The sequence below is a fragment of the Electrona antarctica genome, assembly GCF_951216825.1.
Source record: "Electrona antarctica genome assembly, chromosome: 5".
NCBI lineage: Eukaryota > Metazoa > Chordata > Actinopteri > Myctophiformes > Myctophidae > Electrona > Electrona antarctica.
The window spans coordinates 26,278,186-26,302,081 of record NC_136810.1 but is presented as its reverse complement, the minus strand read 5'-3'; the positions used below and the strand labels follow the sequence as shown (position 1 = coordinate 26,302,081).

At 41.8% G+C, this 23,896-nt stretch overlaps 1 protein-coding gene across 1 annotated transcript in view; it reads right to left on the bottom strand.

The window, feature by feature from the left end:
• The window catches only part of LOC306922679 (receptor-type tyrosine-protein phosphatase eta-like), a 57,653-nt gene extending 36,937 nt beyond the window's left edge, over positions 1-20,716 (bottom strand). The window contains exon 1 of the mRNA XM_079500440.1: positions 20,553-20,716. Within this exon, the coding sequence (XP_079356566.1) occupies positions 20,553-20,627 (75 nt within the window). The 5' untranslated portion in view covers positions 20,628-20,716. The remainder of the gene's footprint in view (positions 1-20,552) is intronic.
• Between the last annotated feature and the right edge of the window lie 3,180 nt (positions 20,717-23,896).

Below are 23,896 nucleotides of genomic sequence, written 5' to 3'. Positions count from 1 at the left end.
CGGCCAGATTCCCGGAAATGCTTGCCCCAGCGGCATTCTGCCGCGTGGGTGGAGCTTCATTTCCATCCACCAGCTGTCTAAAAACCGAAAAAGACAGCTTCCTTTGGCCGCGCATGGAAGTTCAAGTGTGCCCAGGCTGAGAACCTGCCTTGGCCTGGCCTGCACACATGCACAGGGACGTGCACACATAGACATCAAAGGGGGCTTCAGCCCCTGCCCTTTTAACTGTAAAACAACTGCCCTTTCCAGACCACGAATGCAGCGTTTACTTTTTACTATATGGTGAAAGAAATGCAAATGCCACTCCTTTCCATGCCATACCAGAAGGCAGCATTCAGGAGAATTGCTTTTTTTCCAAAGTCTCCTGAACTTGAACACAGTGTTTTGCGTTGAACAAATTTGTTTCAAAATCCATGTCATTACACCGCATCTCCACTAGCTAAAGAGTGCTGGGTAGCGCCCCCGAAAATAGCTGATCTACAAGCTCACAAGTGAGCTTGTAGATCAGCTATTTTCGATATTTTTGTCCAAAAGTGCCCTCTTTACGGGATTTCAGGCCCTGCCCCTTTATCACCCTCTGCACGTCCCTGCACATGCAGACCGGGTCCCAACCTACAAAATAGGCATTCCTTAGGTTGATAGCGGATGATTATAAAAGGGATGGGTTTTGAGACAGTGATTCATTTTTAGGGCCGGTGAATACATTTTTCAGTTTCAGTTTCAGTTTTTCAGTTTTTATCCCTGCTTCTGATCAGACTGAATTAAATACATTCATCATTAAACCAATATTTGTCAAAAAAACAAAACAGATTTTTTATCTTTATTTATAAAGAATAAAGAAATGGCAAAACTAGCCAATCTAGAAGCTCACAATGGGCTTGTACAGTAGATGGGCTATTTTTCATACATTATATGTGGCTTAGGGTATGTGTCATCAACTCTGTATTTTTGAGGGGCGCTAGCCCCTTCTATATTCAGCTGTATGGGGCGCTAGCCCCTTCTATATTCAGCTGTATGGGGCACTAGCCCCTTCTATATTCAGCTGTATTTTTGAGGGGCGCTAGCCCCTTCTATATTCAGCTGTATTTTTGAGGGGCGCTAGCCCCTTCTATATTCAGCTATACAGTGTAGATTTTCATCTCACACAAACATTAAATTCCCATTGACAATGAATGGTGAAATTACGTCATATGTGGACGAGCAAATCTTCTATTTTTGTCCTACACAAAGGGGGAAGAGTTTTTTCCCCCATCGAACAATGAATGCCTCTGTGACAAACTATTTCAAAATATGTACTAGCTATCTTAATCAAACGCGCATTTGCAAACACACACACACACGCACACAAATGTCCATTGAGCATGGAGGTGGATTCAAATTCCATGTCTCTGCCTCACACGCTGTTTTCACTTTCCTCAGTTTCCTGGTTCCCTGCACACACATCTCACAGATCTCATTCCACCTTAATGATTAGTGAAAACCAAACAGACCTACTCCTCCACATACGCCGCTTTCTCTGTCTGTTTACTAGAGGAAGTTACACATTAAACTTGTAGCATCAGCAGCAGTGTTGCCAGATATTGTGAGAGAAACAAGCAAAAGATAGGTCTACGAAAACAAGCCCAAAAGAAGCGATTCATAGCCTACAGGACGTCACCAGAAAAAAATGTCTTGTAGCATCAACATTAGTTTAATGTTCACACACAACACGTCGTGTGCTTGTAGACCTGCTATTTTAAAAGAATCTTACTTTTGTTTGTAATTGTAGGTCCCTGTCACAAACATAATATGTTTGTGACAGGGACCTACAATATTATTGTCAGATGGGGACCTGCGGATAAATATACATATTAATTGAGGGGGAACATGAAAATGACCACTATATTATTGTAGTTAACATTAAACAGCAAGCCCAAATAAGCAAACTACACTTTGCACAAAGTGTGCAAGTGCAACCCGCAAAACTACCAATATTTACAAGCGACGTTACAGAAAAACAAGCCCAAAGTGTGCTTATAATAAGTGGACATGGCAACATGGCTTCCAGTATTCCATGTCCATTCCTTCCCTGTGACTCTTCCCATGCAGGAGGCCATTCATTAACTCCTCTTAACATGAAGGGTCAACACAGCTCATGGTCTCTCTTTAGGTAATGTCCTTCATTACAACACCTGCGTACCTGTGATAAAGGCTATGTACAGTACAGTACAGTACACCACGCCCCCATTACAAGTGCAAGGTTGATGGAGTGGAAAGGATTGTGAGTGCGAGTGGTGATCACAGTAGCTCCTCGACTAAAACTATGACGAAACATGTTCGTCAACTTTTTTCACTGACAAAACTAAATAAAAACTAAGCTATGATGACTAAAACTAAGACTAAGACTAAAAATACTGATAATTTCTTCAACAAATCAAAATGTGTCACGCTGCGACGCGTTGTGAGCTTGTAGATCGGCTATTTTCGGCATGCAGCTAAGAGAAATGAGCCATTTCAATGCCATCACGGCCAGCAAAATTGAAATTGTAATTGACTAAATTAACTGTAGAACTAGAACTAAAACTAAAACTAAAATATGACTAAAACTAAACAGAAATGTATTCAGAATACTGCAAAACTAAATCAAAATTTGATGTCAAAATCAACACTAGATCACAGGGTATTCTTGTCTGTGTGAGGGAGTGGAATCTATCTATAAATGCACCACGTCTCTGTGTGTGAATCTATCTATAAATGCACCAGGTCTCTGTGTGTGAATCTATCTATAAATGCACCACGTCTCTGTGTGTGAATCTATCTATAAATGCACCACGTCTCTGTGCGTAACGTCTGCAATCCACGTAATCGCCGGTTGTCCAGAACCAGCACCAGTGTTGTTTTTGGCAGCAAATTTAGATTTTACTTTTAGTCACATTTTAGTTTTAGTCGACTAAATATCACAAGACTTTTGTCGACTAAATCTACAGGTGATTTACTCGACTAAAATGTATTTTGGCTGGCCTTGGTGCCGTCGTAATGGCTGATTTTACACTTGCTGAAAATAGCCGACCTACAAGCTCACAATGCGTCACAGCGCGACGTGTTGTGAGCTTGTAGATCTGCTATTTTCAGCATGCAACCTGCACATTATGAGCTAGATTGTTGTGAACTTATAGGCTATAGAATGCAGCTAGTGTACAAATTGAATCAAATGGACCAAGGATTTTATAGTGTATATAGATTGGGGTCCCGGAGATCAAAAATGTAATCAAATGAGGGTCCGTGGCCTACAGTAAATAATGCATATCAAGTTGGGAATTTGAATGACAAACCATTGTTTGAGTATGAGCATAGCAGTATACTATAGGGGCTTAAGTGTTAACATTGAGTATGAGCATAGCAGTATACTATAGGGGCTTAAGTGTTAACATTGAGTATGAGCATAGCAGTATACTATAGGGGCTTAAGTGTTAACATTGAGTATGAGCATAGCAGTATACTATAGGGGCTTAAGGGTTAACATTGAGTATGAGCATAGCAGTATACTATAGGGGCTTAAGGGTTAACATTGAGTATGAGCATAGCAGTATACTATAGGGGCTTAAGTGTTAACATTGAGTATGAGCATAGCAGTATACTATAGGGGCTTAAGTGTTAACATTGAGTATGAGCATAGCAGTATACTATAGGGGCTTAAGGGTTAACATTGAGTATGAGCATAGCAGTATACTATAGGGGCTTAAGTGTTAACATTGAGTATGAGCATAGCAGTATACTATAGGGGCTTAAGTGTTAACATTGAGTATGAGCATAGCAGTATACTATAGGGGCTTAAGTGTTAACATTGAGTATGAGCATAGCAGTATACTATAGGGGCTTAAGGGTTAACATTGAGTATGAGCATAGCAGTATACTATAGGGGCTTAAGTGTTAACATTGAGTATGAGCATAGCAGTATACTATAGGGGCTTAAGTGTTAACATTGGATCCAAATGGACTTCACAGAACAATAATCATATAGAACATAATAGTGGGCAACCTGATTGAGATCAGATTACTCTAGACGGTATAGCCTCCGCTGGGACAGGAAATGTTCCATTATGACACTTCCTGTCTTTAACCCTCCTCCTGTCAACTCCTCAACCTTGTCCTATAGGTTGTTGAAAGCAGTCTTCCCTGCCCTCCCTACGCCCTTCCTACGCCGCCTGGGACCCTATTCTTTCTGAAGGTCGCGGCGGGGCGGGCGGCACAGTGGGACACTTTGACGAGGGGTTGCCGCCGGGTCCGTGCGCTCTTTCGTGACGCTCTCGCGGGACAGGCAGGCAGACATGGGAGGGAATGCTATTTTAGAAACTGAAAGACCAGGGGTGATGTCATGCCTTTTCTGTTCAGCAAAAGCTACGAAGAAGAAAGGTTTGTATGATATTATATTCTGATGCCATTGCCATTACATTCCAAACCATACATTAAATTGTTTATAGGATCAATATAAGTAAATTAATATCATAACCCTTCCACAGTATAGTGGCTTTTTCATATTGTAATTTCTTTGCATATTTTCCTATATAATGCCTAATTTGCATTTAAAAATGTAAGATTTGTAAAACCATAAATCATTGTCTTTGTGTAAGTAATCAACTGGGGAAGTTTCATGGTGATAACAATTTAATATAGGTATGGTTTTGCACACTCAATTCATAATTAATGTCCCAATTTTGGAGCTCTGGCTCATGGACTAAGAACCAAAAAGAACTGAACCGGTTCCCAACCGGTGGAAAAGGGGCCACAGAGACATGGTGCATTAATAGTTAGATAGATGTATGACGCTACTGTATGTTGCTTTCAATGTTTTTTGGGCGAGCAATATAGACCTGATCATAACGCCCAATCGATGTTCTGTTCCTGGTGGCGTACGTCACTCGTCGACAATAACAATTTAACAATTTAAATATGTTCCTTTCAACGAGTAACACCACTGGCATTGATTGCAGTGTATTGGTAGTATGACGGAAACACTTCTTACATCAAGTACCTCAAAACGCTGTGTCAAAGTTCCACTTTGAACGCACGCTGGAGGAACAAACTGCATTTTGAGGAAATTCATGTCTGTGTGACTTCTGTTGTAAAGGCTATAATAATAGTCTACTCCATTTACATGCACTCCACTTCCCACAAAGCCATACAGGCCACAATAGATCTTTACTTCCTATGTACAGTATGTGTGTACTGTGTTGCGTGCGTGCGTGCGTGCGTGCGTGCGTTGTGTGTGTGTGTCTATACTTGTATTACTATACCTGTATGGGCCGAATGTCCCCATAATAAATGTATTTGAGAAATAGACATTGTGAGGACCATTTTGGTAGGGAAAAGATTCAGTTTGGCGTTAGAGTTAGGATTAGGTATTTAGAAGTTAGATTTAGTAGTAGTTTTAGTTTTATGGTTGGAGTTATGCCTGATTTGTTCTACTGAGGTTAAGTTTAGGAATAAGGTTTGGTTTAGTCATAGTTTTACTGAGGTTAAGTTTCTGGTTTAAGGACTTCAGTGTTTTGACCATACTATTGTATGTATAAGTACAGAACAAAGAATGTTTGCTTTCGCCATCTTTGTTGAAGAAGAGTCTGTGCAATTATGATTTAGTCTTACTAGAAACACTAAAAGTTTCTAAAGTTTCTGTCACCTCTGAGGTAAGGTTACTGGAGGTCAATGCTTAAAGTGTGATTACCTTTGAGGGGATTAAGTACACCCAGCAAACCCATTAGTGTCAACCTCAGACCATCAGATCATGGTCTGATCTAAATGGCTTTGTGTTTATGCTAGGTTAGGTTCAGGCATAGTTTTACTGAGGTTTAAGTTTAGGAATACCTGGTGGTGAGGTCGCCTGATTTTACCCGGGGCGAGTGTTGTTGTATTCGCTGTAAGGGTCCATTTGGAACCCCCATTTGGGGGTCCCTGGCACACAATATTTCCACATGTGGCTCTACTGTTGAATATATAATGGCATGGAGAAGGTTCAAAACGATTGTGCTAGTAATGCTGCTTTGACTTATCATGACAACCTCTCATTTTTCTACAAATGTCTTATCTATGTTTATTTTCTTAGCCCATTTTTAGTGCTGCCTCTTATTTACTTCTGACCAAATAAATACAACAACTGGCAGAAGCAACAGAAACCACTGAGCCTCGACAATGAGTCAGGGAAGAAATAGACCATGTTTCCACTCCCACGCTGCACTGTCTGGCAGGCAGAAACCTCTTATCTCCATATTCTAAACATGTTTGTGTTTCGTTTTTTTGTAAATGAATGCTCTACTTTACTTGATCATACGGTACTACAGCGTCACACATGAGCATCAACAGTAGCAGGTCGGCCAGCTGGAAACGCGGCTCTAGCTTGTGGATCTGCTACTTTAGCTATTTTGGAATTGGAATCCTGAAAAGGTACAGATTTGGATTTGGACATCTCTGTCGGTTTCCCCCCGACAGAGATGAAATACTGAAATCTAGTTCAAAGAAGGACAAGTCTTTATCCCAATGCGTGTGTGTGCCACCCATCTGTACCCTCGACCCCTCTCCGCTCACAATCTAGTAGTAACATCTTAATAAAGTATTATTTTTTTCTTTTTTGATAAAGGCATAAATAATAATAATATTGGTCCCTACTCCTCTGGGTGTGTTTTGTGAAATTTATGTCTGCATTTTACCTATCCTATAATCACTATAGGAGGAGTGAACGGCCATTGGGCGGCACTCGGGGAGCAGGCAGGGTCTTGCTCAGGGACACTCATCGACATATTGCTGGCTTGGCCTGGAATCGAACCAGCGACAACCAGGACCTCATGCTCCCCATGCAGGCGGGCTCACTAACCACTCATATCCACTCATCCTCTCATTTGCAGGTCTCCACTGGAGAAGACATTTTGTCGCTGTTGGGCAGAAACCTGTTATCTCCATATTTTAACACGCCCTATACTGCTCGAATCTTTTGAAAAGTAACAGATTTTGTGGGGGGTCACGGTGGCACAGTCGGTAGTGCTGTCGCCTCACAGCTAGAAGGTCCTGGGTTCGATTCCCGCTGGGGACGCTGTGGGCGCTGGGGGCGTGTTCCCTCCTCCGCGTCATCAGTGCCCATACCTGAGGCGGGGTTGGCGAAAGGGCCTTTCTGTGTGGAGTTTGCATGTTCTCCCCTAGGGTAGGTACCCTCACAAAAACATGCCGTAATCCTGGTCTCTAAACTACCTCCCCCTGGCCAGCCGGGGCGCCTGATGGAGGGGAAAGGAACTGGTCGGAATAACGTGTTCCTTCCACGCGCTACGTCCGGCCGGGGAAACTCTCCCCTGTCAGGTGAAAAGAAGCAGCTTGGACTCCTCATGCATAGAAGGAAGCATGAGGTCAGTCCGCTGCCCCCCCCAGGTTGGCAGAGGAAGTATAGTGCCCAGGATTACATTAGATAATTGACACTGGGTGAAAAGATGTGTTACAAAGTTGTGGGATAAAACATTTGAAAAAAAAAGAAAAAGAAAAGTAACAGATTTTGACATATGAGGTTTCCACCCGACAGAAGCGATATTTAATGGTAATCTTGAAATGCATTTGGCCAGGAATCACTCAGCCAGAGACTGACCCTTGTGCAGTGTGTTCTGTATCTGTGGCCTGTGGCCAGGGCCAGTCTGCATGGGGGGAGAGGAAATGGCTGTACTGACCGTTAAGTAAACATTACATCAAGCCCTGAGGGGGGGGGGGGGGGGGGGGGCTGCACTTCTGGAAAGCAACCAAGTGCTGAACTTAAGCTCAACTTAATGTATTTTTACTTCAACTTGAGTATGTCAAATTATTCAATAACGTATATATACTTCTAGCCTGACTCCAGGCCATAAACTCTGCCCACTCACTGAGTGCATGGACTTGTGGACTTGCAGTATTATTTCTACTCCACTACACAGAGGCCAATATTGTACGTTTTACTTTTCAGATTTAGATTATCATTGGATATTCGGAAAATAATAAGTGTTCGATAAGTGCCGATACTTTTGTACTTTTACTCAAGTAAAATTTTGAATACAGGCCTTTTATTTGTAACGTGTGTGTTTTCATATTGTGGTACTACTACTGCATGGTACTTTTACTAAAGTACCAAACACCTCTGGCTAAATATTAAGTAAACATTACATCAAGCCTTATAATTCACTTGAAACGGTCCTGTCCTCCTCTCTGCTGGCCTGCTGATAGCGTCCAAGTTCCTTCCTCCGTAATAACAGCCTGAGCCGGGTCCAGAAACAATTGAGAATGTCACCTTAAAAGCTTGTTTGCACAAGGATCAGCCTATTTAACCTAAACGGCTTATAGTTTGATCTGATAACCCCAAACAGAACACACAGCGGAGAACAGCTTTGTGTCCGACCCCTTTAATTGCACCCTGTTACATAATGGCTGAATATTAGGGGACATGGGTCCCTCCCTGCTGGCCTTTTGGGTCCACACGGAGAAAGTGGAATTCTACACACACGCACACATACAAAATATTTGTATGTCTATTAGGCCAAATATGCACGCACGCACGCACGCACGCACGCACGCACGCACGCACGCACGCAAGCAAGCAAGCACGCACGCACGCACGCACGCACGCACGCACACACACACACACACACACACACACACACACACACACAGAGACAGATGTTGTAATATAGGGTATTCTAAAAGGATGATTCATTAGAATGCCGTTATGTGAGTGCGTGCGTGCGTGCGTGCGTGCGTGCGTGCGTGCGTGCGTGCGTGCGTGCGTGCGTGCGTGCGTGCGTGCTAACTTCCCCTCAGCACGGGGAGGGAAACACAATCAGCAAAACCTGTTGGAACTTCTTCTTCTGTCAGATCCACTGCTAGTACTGTATGTCATGTTCCTTATTTAACTTCTCTTTTGAGTCCCTGGCTGTACGCACAATTCCTGTCTCAGCTGTTGGTACGCAAATGTGCGTACCAACGCGCAACAAACGTTTTGACAACGCATGCGCACTGGCGCACTAGTTATGTGCACCACTGCTCATACGCCTCCATATTATGGTCACGCCTCGTGACATCACGCCTCCATATATGGTCACTCCATATGATCATCAGACCCCCCATGCCAAAGCGCCAGCACTCGCCAAGCAGTCTGCCGTCTGCCGTCACCCAGGCGGATGCGTGCACATTCTCGCCATCAGGGCGTCTTACTGGTTATTTTATATAACGTTTTTCCCCCAATGGTCCACCTGTACTTGTGCCATGGACCAGAAGTGGTTACGTGGAACAGTGGCTATGATATGAGACACAGTGACCTAGGCACACTGTAGACTCATTGTTTCTGGACTTAAGCACAACATCCTGGCACTTCCCTCACCCACCCAGAGACCCTCCCTGATAACACTGCAATAATATACAGCCCAACCTTTCAGTCATTATGCTCAGAGTTATGACTCCACCGCCATAATGAAGGAAGAGGAGAGTCACACGGCATCGGATAATAAATCAACCCCTGGGCCTTCTTTGAACTGGCCTGATTGTACTGCAGCAGTAAGCTAGTGGTTCTCGAACGTTGTCATGTCAAGGACCCCCAAATTAATACATGTTTGGCCGCGGAGTGGACCCACATCTGTGCGACGGATCCACCATACAAGATGTTGGATGAAGGATTCTGCCATCTGCAGGCCAAATACAGATGGATTTGGGGCTCCTTGGCACAACTGCTGTAAGCTACGCTTTACAATCTATGTAAAGCGCCTTGGATAAAGGCACTATATAAATGCACCATTTACCATTTTAATGTTCTGTTCCTTCCTCATCACTTCCTCCTCACTTCCTCTGTGTTTCTTAGCTTCTTCTATGTACAGTATACATTCATCTGGACGTTGGTGTTGTTTTCGTCGACTAAAACTATGACGAAAATGTATCGTCGACTACCTTTTTTCACGGACAAAAACTACATAAAAACTAAATAAAAACGAAGCCATGATGACTAAAACTATGACTAAATTTACTGTCGATTTTGTCAACAAATAAAAACTACACTAAAACGTTAGGAAGGGACTAGTGGACAAGAGATCCAGTATATAAGTAAAAGACACAAGTCATTTCACACTTGGTTGCATGCTGAAAATAGCAGATCTGCAAGCTCTGCGCCTACCTTATCAGGTGACTAATCACATCTCACATGCACGCTCTTTACCTGATCAAAGCTGCTATTTAAACTTCTCTGCCTACCTGCTCATTCCTGGCTTCTCTCCTGCTGTGCGGACGTGCGTCGCTGCTGCTGCTAACCTGCTCAGCCTCACCCCCAGCCATGCCCCAACTAAAATGTTAATGTTACAGGGAATGAATAGGAACAGAGCCCTGACGGCAAACTAGGCTTCATATACAGTATATCTATGCTCAATTATGCTCAATAAATATATATTCTAAAGAGTTGTCTGACAAAAATTATGATTAGGGAATACATTTTATGTCCGGGGATCCAAAGGGGGGTCCTTGATGGAGTTCCAGGGGGTCCCCAGCTAAATGATAGTTTGGAACCAAATGGACCTGTATGGGTCTGTAACTCTGAGAGTGTACAAATGGAACCAAATGGACCCGTACACTCTCAGAGTTAAATTAATTGATTTTACAATATAAATTGCGGGGTCCCAGAGATAGAAATGCCATTAAATGGGGGGTCAGTAGACTAATTCATGTCAAACTGGGGGTCCTTGAAATTAAATGGGTTGAGAATCACTGCTAGAGCCGTAAAAATCTTCTCTTATGGGGGTCCCTGGTATATATTTTCAAATGGGGGTCCGTGGGCTAATTAGTGTCAATTTGGGGGTCCTTGACATGAAAAACCTCTGATCTAAACGTCTCAATGGAAGAGCAGGGAGACAAAATACAACCAGTATTGTATTAAGATACTCTACCATACAGATTGAATTATATATATATATATATATATATATATATATATATATATATATATATATATATATATATATTCATTAAAACAGTTGACTCAGGCAAATGACTCAGACTGACTAGAATAGATGATAAGCTATTTAAGACAAAAAACACAATTACGTCAATAAGAAAACAAAAACCCATCATTATCCCCTTTTGGACATGGTCACTTTTGGTTGATTAGTGTTATTATTCATTTCAATAGTGAAAATAGCCAATATACTGTATAGGTGAAGAACACATCATGCCAGGACACTTTGTGAGCTTGTAGATTGCCTATTTCCACATAATAGGGCTTAGTGGTTCCCAAACTTTGTCATGTCAAGGACCCCCAAATTGACACGTATTAGCCCGCGGACCCCCATTTGAAAAGATATGCCAGGGACCCCATAAGAGAAGATTTTTACGGCTCTACAGTAGCAGTGATTTGCAGTTTAATTTCAAAGACCCCCAGTTTGACATGCATTTGTCTACGGACCCCCGTTTAATGGCATTTCTATCTCTGGGACCTGGGTTTTATATTGTAAAATCAATGTTAATTTAACTGAAATGGAAGTGAAATGGAAGTGAAATTTGTACACTCTCAGAGTTACAGACCCATAAGGGTCCATTTGGTTCCAAACTATCATTTAGCTGGGGACCCCCTGGAACTCCCTGGCTTAAATGGTTAATCCAATTGTGACTAATACAGATGTAGTCCGTACATTCACACTTACCCCTCGGCTCATACAATAATTGTCTAGGTTCACTGGCTTGGGTTCTCTCTGAGAAAATGTGTACCAAACATGAGATCGTCATAGCGCTGTTGAACATTGTACCGTAAACTAAAGCAACATCACGTAATCAACAACAGTATGAAAATATGAACCATCAAACCATTCGTACAGCAACTTTGCTTACTTCAAAACTACCTTTGTATTCGTGTGTGCATCCCGGACTCCCACAGAGTCCAACTAAGTGCTATCAAGGGCCCAATCAGGATCTATGGAAATGAGTCGAGCTGCTATGCACTGTACTGTCCCCATGCATACTTTTACTTTACTGGAGTATTTCCAATTTGCAGTACTTTTAATTCTACTCCACTACATCTCAGAGGTACTGACCTTTAGGCTACTTCACTACAATTATATGAAAACTTTAGTTCCTAGTTACTTACACTAACCACTTCGGCCCTATATACATTTCGGCCATTTAAAAATAGCAGATCTACAAGCTCACAATGTGAAGCGATGCGACGCATTGTGAGTTTGTAGATCGGCCATTTTCAAAAGATTTTTTTAATACATTTTGAACTTGTGAAAGAGACATTTCGCACAATGAGTACTTTTACATTTTAATGACAATACCTTTGAACTTTTACTCAAGCACATTTTGAATTCCGGACTTTTATTTAAACCGAGTATTTCCATATTGCAGCATTGAATCTATTGATACTTTTACTCAAGTAAAATATACGAGCACTTTTTCCGCCACTGAGTGCAGGTCAGGTCAAGGCTGTGAGCTGGCTGGCTGGGTGCTGATATAGATACCTATCTACCAGGTTGTGCTGTACCACTCCCCCCCCCCCCCCCGACTCTTCCTCTTTAGTTTAAAGTCAATGCGACACGATGGGAGACACACAAGATTCAATACATAATGCATGCATGTATATGTGTGCACAAGCGCACACACACACACGCACACAAGTACACACACATTCACAGGCAGACACATACACGCAGAAGATTCCACGCTATAGAGTGTAAAGTCAGGTGTGTGAGAATGTCCTGTACAGTATGTGCATGTGTGTCATCATGGTGTGTTGTCACTTGCAGAGGTGTAGAGAAAGTGACAGAGACAGAAGTCGAACAAACCAGAGTGCTGTCACGCTTCAAATGTATTTAATAGTTGCAGCTTATTTTGCATGTTTCATTTCTCCTCACCTCATTTAAACCACACTATTCCATATGCGTATGTAGTGTTTTATGTCGCCTTTTGTGTACGTGCTTAATTCACATTTTCAACTCACTGTAAAGTGTAGACAGTCCTCACCTTAATCTCAACTACGTATAGAGAAAAGTGTCAGTGATTCTACAGCACATGCGTTCTTCCATGACATTTGGTCTTTTTCACAGAGGAAAGATTTTACGACCTTGCCCTTTTTACATGCATTCTCCAATCTTCATTATGCCACTGTTGTTGTAATCAGACTCTCCCTAAAGTGGGTTATGTGTGGATGGGGGGGATACAAAGACAAGTGAAAAAAAACTGACGCAATATTTCTCATCATGCGTCGGCCTGGCTGTGGTGGCTCATGGTCATTGGCCAACTGATAAAAAGATTATCATCTTGTTGACAATAAGGCCTTTGAGGCTGCGAGCGGAGCCAGACTGTCTCATTTACATGAGCGCTGGGGAGGACTGCGTTTCTTTGTCATGATGTTACGATGCAAGGCCGACCAGTCAGAGGGGTCAAAAAAAATGCAAGCGTGTTTTTCGGGGGATGTAACTTACAAACGTGATGGTCTTGTTGTGGGAGTTGTGGGAGTTGCTGAGGGAGGGTTTGAGCGTGGGGGAGTCAGTGGAGGGTACAGCGCTCCACACAGCTAGAGTTTGGATTTGTGACGTTCCATATCGGAATCCAACAATGCTAGCATGGATGGACACAGGGAGGCCTGTGCGTCGGTCGGAACACAGCCGACAAGACCTTAATTTGGGACTGGCATCTGTGTGTTTGAATGCTGCCACGCCACGCGCGTCATCATGAATAAATTCAAATCTGATTCTTAGGATTAATGCATGAGCGACTTAGTCAAATGTCTCTACTGTCTGTCTAGAGACATTTATTATATTATGAGAGAGCGTACAGTATATACAGTATATCATCTCTGTCGGGTGGAATGTCCAAAACTGTTACTCTTCTGGGTTCAAATAAAAAGAATAGCAAAACAGTAGAAGATCTACCAGCTCAAACATTTTGGGCTTGATCAAACTACAGCATCACACAAAGGTTTTGTGTGATGCTGTAGTTTGATCAAGCAGGGCGTTAATTTACGAAGAAATACAAAAAGTTAGAATATGGAGATAATAGGTTATCAATGATATGCTTCTATGTACTGTTATTGATGACGTTAGCGGACTGCAGTGTCAGCAGTGTTGATCGATGTTCGTCGACTACCTTTTTTCACTGACAAAAACTAAGTAGAAACTAAATGAAAACTAAGCTATGATGACTAAAACTAAGACTAAATATATCGACAATTTCGTCAAGAAATAAAAACTAGACTAAAATGTTAGGAAGGGACTAGTGGACAAGAGATCCAGTCATTTTACAGTTTGGTTGCATGCTGAAAATAGCAACACTTTTCAGCAAGTGTAAAATCTGCCATTACGACGGCACCAAGGCCCGCCAAAATACATTTTAGTTGACTAAATCAACTGTATATTTAATCGACTAAAACAGTAAGACATTTCAGGTGACTAAAACTAAATGAAAACGATTCAAAGGACTATGATCTAAACTAAAATCTAATTTTGCTGCCAAAACCAACACTGAGTGTCAGTAGTCCAGTGATAGATAATTCACATTAGTGGAAGTAAGCAAGGACCGTGTTTCCTTGTTCCGAGATGAGTGCCGCTGATAGAAACGTCACAGTTTTTCCCAACATTAACACATTTACAATCTATGCAGATGCCAGGGAGAGGGGGGGGGGGCAGTGATAGACGGAGACAGAGAGGGAGGGAGAGAGAGAGAGGGTGGAAGGCTAGACTCATGCAAAGCAATGTACTTTTCCTGGGTGCTTATTGTGATGTGTTAGGCCATCTTTGCACGCACTCTCTCTGAACTGTAGGCCTATAGTTAACGTCTAACATCCCACAATGCAGAATGGGTACATTTCAAACGAAAGCACAAGTCAATACAAAAACTGTTACTGTGGACGACACCATGATAAAGCATTACAGTTGTTTACAACAGGGTCCACCGTGAGTGAGTGAGTGAGTGAGTGAGTGAGTGAGTGAGTGAGTGAGTGAGTGAGTGAGTGACTGAGTTTAGGTTTTTGATTTCTTTCATAAATCAATGCAATTCTGTGTGTTGGTATTACAAAGCGCTTCATACAAAACTCCATTGGACCCTCAAACTGTCTGCTAAAGCAGCTAACTCCACCACCTCTCTACCTCTCATGCAAGTAATTGACAATATATAAAGTCACAATATCAACTTTGATGAGGCACGCATTGTTTTAAATATATAAGGTTTTCTTAATTTCTTGGAAAATGCATAGGCCTAATTTTCACTTCCTGAAAAATGAACATTTTGGAGTTTCAGACAGCAGAGATATAATTATGTATACTGTATGTATAAGTACTGTAGGTTTCAGCATTACAGAAGATTTACATTCATAGGCTATATGCAATAGATACAGAAAAAACACCTATTCATGGAAATATTTCTACTTGAGCTAATATTCCTATTCCTAACATAACTATAATCTGTTACATGAAGAAATATAAATATTCCTGACTCTTGTGATTTATATCGTTTATACCTACAGTATGCAGTCAAATCCTCAGTGTTTTATATATCTATTTGTAACGGTTCAGCAGCCAAATACGTATCCATTTGGGGGGCTCTTGGCACACTACTGATCCTTTAAAAGGCATTTGTAGAATCAGCCTAGCTCAGGTCTTAACGGGTTAAATGGACACTGCTTGTGTGATCCAGGGTGTCGGTGCCGGCCCATTCCCACCGGCCCACTTCCCAGGAGTCCATGGAGTATAATGGTGACACGCCACACCTCTCACTGTTCTGATTACTGCCATACTTTATCCCTCCCTGCTCCAATCTGTCATACATGATGTATGTCTGATGCACCCCCTCTATAGAGCGTCGCAGTCCCGCCCCTTACCATGGACCAGGAAATGATTCTCCGTTCATTTTCCTCATAGACATTTCAGAAAGTATTTATTTAAAGACGTTTACGCCGCGGACAAAGCCAACTCGAGTCGTGACAAATCATGACAACAAACACAATTTTTGGGGCCAAAAAAATAATTAGAAAGAAGAAAGAAACGGCAGGTTACAACACTTTTTTTGTTGTTTTTCTTCTTTGTAATTATTTGTTGGGTCCAAAATATTGTTTGTGTTGTCATGAGTTGTCACGACTCGAGTTGGCTTTGTCAACCGTAACCGTCTTTAAATAAATACTTTCTGAAATGTCTATGGGAAAAATGCATTGGGATTAATTTCCTGGTCCATGGTAGGGGCGGGACTGCGACGCTCTATACTGACAGACAGACAGACGTAGGTAGGTAGGTAGGTAGGTAGGTAGGTAGGTAGGTAGGTAGGTAGGTTGGTTGGGGGCCCACAACAAAATACATATACATTTTTTCCATGAAAACCTTTGAAAGCCACTGCTTACACACATACGATACGCACATACACAAACTCATGCACCCTCATACACTCTCTCAAAAGAGAGAGAGAGAGAGAGAGAGAGAGAGAGAGAGAGAGAGAGAGAGAGAGAAAGAGAGAGAGAGAGATGGGGATGGGATTGGGGCGGGGGGTGGGGGGCATTAATCAGACTTTGAAAGCTACATTAGAAGTAAGAATGCAGGCCTGATTTCAGTGATTGTATCTCAAAGTATATCTCAGAGTCCCCCAGGAGCAAACCGGCGCACTGTAGCGCTTCAAAGCTCTGGAATAGTTGCAACTTTATTTTGCATGTTTTTGTTTTTTTCATTTGAAACACACTATTCCATGATGCGTAGGAACGATCACAAGGTTACGACATGAAGAAGTAAAATACGTAAAAAAATATGTTTTGACCATATACAATATTCTCTCACATAAAAGAGCTATTGGAAAGGGTGTTTCATGTAAGGCCTACTACTTTTGGCTTACTTAGATGTAGAACTTGCATGGATACAAAATTCACATCATAGTAATGGTGTAGTTTGTAAGGAAACTTTTTTGCCAAAGTAAAGTTAGAAAAGAGACAGCAGACTCTCTAATCTCAAGAGATTAATGTTGGCGTTTTTTGTTGTCCTATGATAGAGCCCTGAGTCAACCATATTAGGGTTTAAGAGGTTAACTCTCTGGCCTCTGGCTTTGGGACAAGAAACTCTTCCTGGTTCCGACTGACAGACTGACTTGTCTCAGGTGGTAATGTGTTGATAGGGTATGACGCAGTGATACCACCTATACAGTAAAGTGATGTCTTGTCTCAGGTGGTAATGTGTTCATAGGGTATGATGCAGTGATACCACCTATAAAGTGATATCATGAAATTTAACGGCCAGACATACATGTTTCACTTCCTTTTATTGTACAACTTCCTTTAAGTATACAACTTCCTTCATTACACAACGGATTTTAAACAAAACATTATAGCTGTGTTATATAGGCTATGCTGTATGTTACATACTGTGACCAAAACAGTCCGACCGCAAACCCTAACCATAACCCCACGTTTTGGGGTTATGGGGCTACTTTTGGGCTACTGATTTTTTTCGCCGCCAACGCAGGCATTTGCGCGCCTGGTCACGCTCACAGTACAATTATGTGCTATCCCTCAACATCCAATCTGATAATAATTCCCACCAAGTCCACATCAAAAGCCCTATCATTTCCACCTGTTAATGTACGTTCCCCCAAACAGGATTAAAACCCACGGCATGGCATGGCGACTGGCTGCCTCACATTTGCATGTGTACCAGAGAGCACACTGACAACTGTGTACTCTTCATAGAGGCTTTGCAAAATGTATCTGTATGACTCATGGTTCATTAGTTCCTCTCATCAAAGCCAGGCAGCATGACTACACAACACAACAGTACAGTACAGTACAGTACAGTACAGTACAGTACAGTACAGTACAGTACAGTACAGTACAGTACAGTACAGTACAGTACAGTACAGTACAGTACAGTACAGTACAGTACAGTACAGCTATTTTCAATGTACAGTAAAAATCCTTGCAGACTGATGCGTTTTTCTGAAAAGCGGCGCAGAAAGACTGTCTTATACTTTTGGGCTTGTTTTCCTATAACTGGTTGCTTATTTCTCTCACAAAATTGGAGGGAGCAGACTTAATAATAATGTGTTATCAACTGGATAAATTACCAATTTGCATCATCAGCCTTTCAACTGTTTTTGACGTGTAGGAAGTGTAAGGAAGTGGTTCTCAAAGTTTTTCAAGTCAAGGAGCCCCAAATATTTTGTGCCATGAAGGACCCCCATACAAGATTGCGGTGTTAAAAATGTCTACATTTGTTTTCAAAGAAAGTCGAAATGTGTTTGCTAATGTACATTTGTAGCTAATGTACTGTAATAGGGGCCCTAGCTGTACAAACAGAACCAAATGGAAGATGTGATGTGACAACAAAGCTGATTCAGATTTTGAGTCTAATTCACACCCAATGTAAACGGCAGCCAATCCAGCTGTTCTATAGAGCATATATTGGTTCTCGAACCTTTTAATTTCAAGGATGCACATATAACTGAGAATATACAGATGGGACCAAATGGACCCTACAGGTCAATTCTGTTCCATTTATAATGCATGTACTGTACTGATACACTCCCTCCCGGTGACAGAGTGACAGAAACCTCAGAGGTGAACCTCATTCCACTGCTGACCCCTTGGCATTGGCCACACACATCCTCCTACAGTACCATCCTCTCTACCTATACCTCCCCTCCCTCCCTCCCTCCAGAAAGGCCCCTGAGATCCCCTCCCTCCCTCCAGAAAGGCCCCTGAGATGAGAACAGGTGGGTCTGTGACTACAATTCACCGGCCATTTGTAATGGTTACTTCAGGATTTAAATTCAAAAGTATCGAAAGTAGCAGATCTACAAGGTCGAAACACGTTGCTTGGCGCCGCGTTTTGAGATTGTAATTCTGCTACTTTTTATACTTTTGTGTGATGCTGTATATAGGATAATGAAGTAAGGCATTCATTTACAAAAAAAAGGTGGTGTAAAGGCTTGTCACGCAGTAACAGCACACATTCAACTACAGGTTAAACCTAAAGCCAAAAGACATGCAAATAAAATACAGGATTCACACATAATGTTCTTGAATAGGTATTGGTAGCCTACGCCGTAGGCTACCAATACCTATATACCGATACCAATACCGTAGGCCCTACGGTACGTCCAGGGTTTTGGACACTAGTCATGAATTTGAGTCGTTTTACACAACAAAAGACTACATAAATAAATAAAATGTAGTGAGATGACTAAGATGTCAGTGATTTAAAAACAAAACATTAATTTTATATATAAATAGTAATAATAATAATGTTTTTTATATATAATATTTATTTTCATGTTTTAGTTGTCAGTGTTTTGGGATTTATGGACCAACTTTAGTATTATACACTGTCTTGAGGTGTTTTTTTTGTGCATATTTATGGTTGTGAACATCAAAACATGTATTATTTTAGTGTAATGTATACTGTCCAAAATCTCTTGCACACCTGATTGACCTGAATACAATCTTTGTGACAGGTGTTCATTATAATTTGGAACACCAGCTGCCACCTGAAAAAAATCATTAACATTGTGAAGTACATATTGATGATGTCATCAAGATGTACTTCACAATGTTAATGAATTTTTTCAGACCTCCAGTTCTAGGAAACACAGAATGGGGGGACTTTTTTTCTATTATTTCCACACAACAGCTCAGGTATATGACATAGTAAAATGTTGAAAATTAGTGGTATTCTCCATTCACACGGCCAATACAATATACAATTCAATAAAAGTTTCAGTCAAAGACATTCATCAGATACAGTATATAGGTCCTTGACCGAAACGTTGCCTATACTCTTTATTGAGCAAGTGCAGACAAGTATGTCTTTTATTCCTTAAATTAGGGAGGAACACACACCTGGTTACAAAGATTGTATTCAGGTGTGCAAAGACACTTTTGACAGTGCATTACACTAAAATAAAAAATAACAACCATAAAAATGACAATAAGCACCTCAAGAGTGTAGCCTACTAAAGTTGGCCAATAAAACCGAAACACTGAATAAAGCAGATGTTTCAATAAACTTTATTTATTTAAATGATTAGATTTAATGTATTCTGTCTGTTTTCCAGTAAAGAGCTTTACCATTGTTAAAGCAGTCTCCCACTGAAGGTCAGGGCAGCATAATTATAATAATTAGTTTGCTGAACATACATTTGAATCTATTACAATTCTCAAAGGACCATTAGCCTATTCATCATTACAGCGGTATTGACACTTTCATCACATGTAAAAAAAAAAAGAAGAAAACAAAAAAAAGAGCACTTTTGTGTCCCATGTGTAGTAGCCTAATAGCTCATTAGTCATTACATCTGTATTTTCAATATGAGCTCAGAAATTCAGAATTCATATAGGCTAATTTATGCCTGGGATGGTAGGCTATATCTGACCAGTTACCTGATGCAACAGTAGCCCCACTGAGGGAACGTTACTAATGCAACAGGTGCAACACCGTGGGCTCAACGTAGCCTTTAGAGGACGCAAATACAAGGATGCCTTTGTCTTAATACTCAAACCACAACACCTGCGTCTTTCTCTGATGCTTTTACAAATCAATGTGATATGATATCCATGAGAAGCTGTCTTCGTGTCTTACCTTGAGGAGTGTATAACACAGTAGAAGGGTTCTCAGTGCAACACTGAGGTGGTGGTGGTGGGACAGGCGCTTCATGATGCTGTTTGGAGGGTGAAGCGAGCGATTCGTCTACCCGATGAATAACGCTTTCATTTCCAAAATGTGTCTTCACTCCTCCTGACAAACGACAACAAAAATATCTTCTGTTGGCCTCTCTCTCTCTCTCTCTCTCGCTCTCTCTCTCTCTCTCTCGCTCTCTCTCTCTCTCTCTCTCTCTCTGTCAAGTTGTTTGGTCAAATAGTGGCACTGGCATGCGTGAAACAAGAAGGAAAGTTTTCTCTGTCCCCTTACAACGGGGAGGAGCGGTGTGTCCACTCGCGTCACTTTCAAAAAGTTTCAACCCTCCGCTGCGCACACACACACACACACACGCACACACGCATGGACGCACGCACGCACGCACGCACGCACACACACACACACACACACACACACACACACACACACACACACACACACACACACACACACACACACACACACGTGCGTGCGTGAATGTGCTATCTGGACTCTGGAGTTGAACGTGCAAAAAAAAAAGAAGAACTAGGGTATAATGACGCGATGACTCGCACACAGCAGCATCTATCCCCCCAAAAAGTGGAATTCCAAACTTTACTTGAGTAAAAGTACAAAAGTAGAAAGTATGTAGGCCTACTCATTGTGCAGAATCTTAAGTTTCACAACTTTTCAAATGAGTGTACAAATATTTTGAAAATAGCCAAAGTTTAAATATGGCTGAAGTGATTAATGTAGCCTTTGATTTATAATAATAATCAAACCATAGGCCTACAAAGTAGATATAGCAAAGTTCTCAAATAGGCCTACTTGTAGTGAAGTAAATAAATAGGACTACAGTAGGCCTATTCTTCAGTAGCCTAAACGTAGGCCAGTTGTTACTTTACACCACTAGATCTGTTTTCCTTCTTTTTTTTTCAAGCAATGACTCTCACATGCAGCATCATCCCCCAAAAAGTGGACTTTGTCTGTCGAGTGCATAGGGTGGATGTTGAGTAATGTAAAAGCCATCCGGCATTCTTGCCATAACTGAGCGACACTATACTATAGGGTTAAGGAATTCAATGCATGCATGGGGTCCATGCACAATACAACACACATAGCTACTAAGGCAGAACATGTTTAAAAAGCTGACCCCGTTGCATAAGAGCTTATTAATGCCTGTGATTTAACATGAGGGAGGAAAACAGTGAAACACCAGGCTGTTGGTGCCTGATGGATGGCGATGAGCTGATAGTCTAAAATGAAAATGCAGTGGCTCATTATATTAAGCTAGCCTATGATAGTGATTAATCAGTAATGGGTCTCTTCCCACTTTACGCATGACCCTGCTTATATAATAACCTATAATTATTGTAATTACAATAATTCATGCTTTCATAATCACTGACGTGGTCAAACTTTTTTTATTGAAATGAGGGTAATCCTTTGTTCTGGCTCCAACAAACAGGTATACAGGTGGAGTGGGCACCAAAACAGTGGGCATTTATGTTAAATTGGCTATTTTCTTCATGCTATACATGATTTGAACATGCACAGTTATCAGACCTAAATTCACCCTTCAACTTTGAAGTATAGAAATACAGACATTGAGAACCACTGCCATATAAATTAGAATAGTATACATACAGTATAATAGTATACTTCAGCTCTCACTGGACCGGTTCGCAGCCGAGTGTACGGCGGCTGGGATGAGGATCAGTGTCTCCAAATCTGAGGCTATGGATCTCAGCAGGAAACCGGTGCAGGATTGTGCAGTCCGGGTATAGGGAATGAGGCATTACCCCCAGGTGAAGGAGTTTAAGTATCTCGTGGTCTTGTTCACGAGTGAGGGGAGGACGGAGAAGGAGATCAACCGGAGAATCGGAGCGGCAGGGGCGGTATTGCAGTCGCTGTACTGCACTGTTGTGACAAAAAGAGAGTTGACGTAATTTTGTTTATATTTTTTTGTTGTATTTTATTATTTTATTATTTTCTTGTTTTGATACTACTCTCCTAATGGAAACAACTCTTACAACTTGAATAATTTATTGATGTAATGATGTATTGAGTGCACCCGGACCGTTTAGTGCTGCGCACCCAGGTCACCTTTATAAGTGACACAGAAACATTCACTTCTAGATTATAGTTGAAGAAGGCCACCCGGCCGAAACGTCCGTCTGTCTGTGTGTTATGCCTGCTGGGGAAAACTGAAATAAAAGAATCCTAACGGATAACGTGAGTGCTGGTATTTATTCCTTCAAAAAGAGAGTTGAGCCAGAAGGCAAAGCTCTCCGTCTACCGAGCAATCTTCATTCCTATTCTATGGTCATCAAGTGTGGGTCATGACCGAAAGAATAAGGTCGCGAATACAAGTGGCCGAAATGAGTTTTCTTCGACGGGTAGCTGGCATCTCCCTTAGAGATAGGGTGATAAGTTCAGTCACGCGAGAGAGACTCGGAGTGGAGTCGCTGCTTCTTCACCTGGAAATGAGCCAGCTTAGGTGGTTCAGGCATCTGGTTAGGATGCCTCTCGGGCGTCTCCCTATAGGTCCTTGAGGCACGTCCTACTGGGAGGAGACCCCGGGGCAGACCAAGGCGCAGTTGGAGGAAACACATCGACTCTGGCCTTGGAACGTCTCGGGATCCCCCAGGAGGAAGTCACTAATGTTGCTCTGGAGAGGGACGTCTGGAGCTCTCTGGTGGAGCTGTTTCCCCCGCGACCCGACTATGGATAAGCGGTTGAAGATGGATAGATGGATGGATGGATGCATGCGGATGGATAGTATACAGAAGATAAACTCCTGTGTGGCTTAAGTGGTTGAATTGAAATTGAAATTATGAGTCAACCAGAAAAGGGAACTGGAAGTGACCAGTTCTTTCAGAGATGTTGAAATACAGGATGTGACATTATGTGAACAAGATATATGTTGTGCAATCCATGGGATTGTGGCAACAAAAGTGTCTGTCTCCACTGTCCTCAATTGGTCAATTGGTGCATAGGTTGCCTTCCCTTTGTCTGTCAACTCCCATCCTCCAGTTCCACAACATTAGCTCTTTATCGACTACAACATCCACGCATTCATATATTCACGCCTAGACTATTGTAATTCCCTTTACACCTGTCTTTCCAAAAAATCTATTCACAGACTACAATTGGTCCAAAATGCAGCAGCCCGCCTCCTAACAGGTGCAAGAAAGTTCGACCATATTACTCCCATCCTCGCCACCCTCCACTGGTTGCCTATCTCTTTTAGAATTAATTTCAAAATTCTACTTTTTACTTTCAAGGCTAGGTCCGGCCTTGCTCCG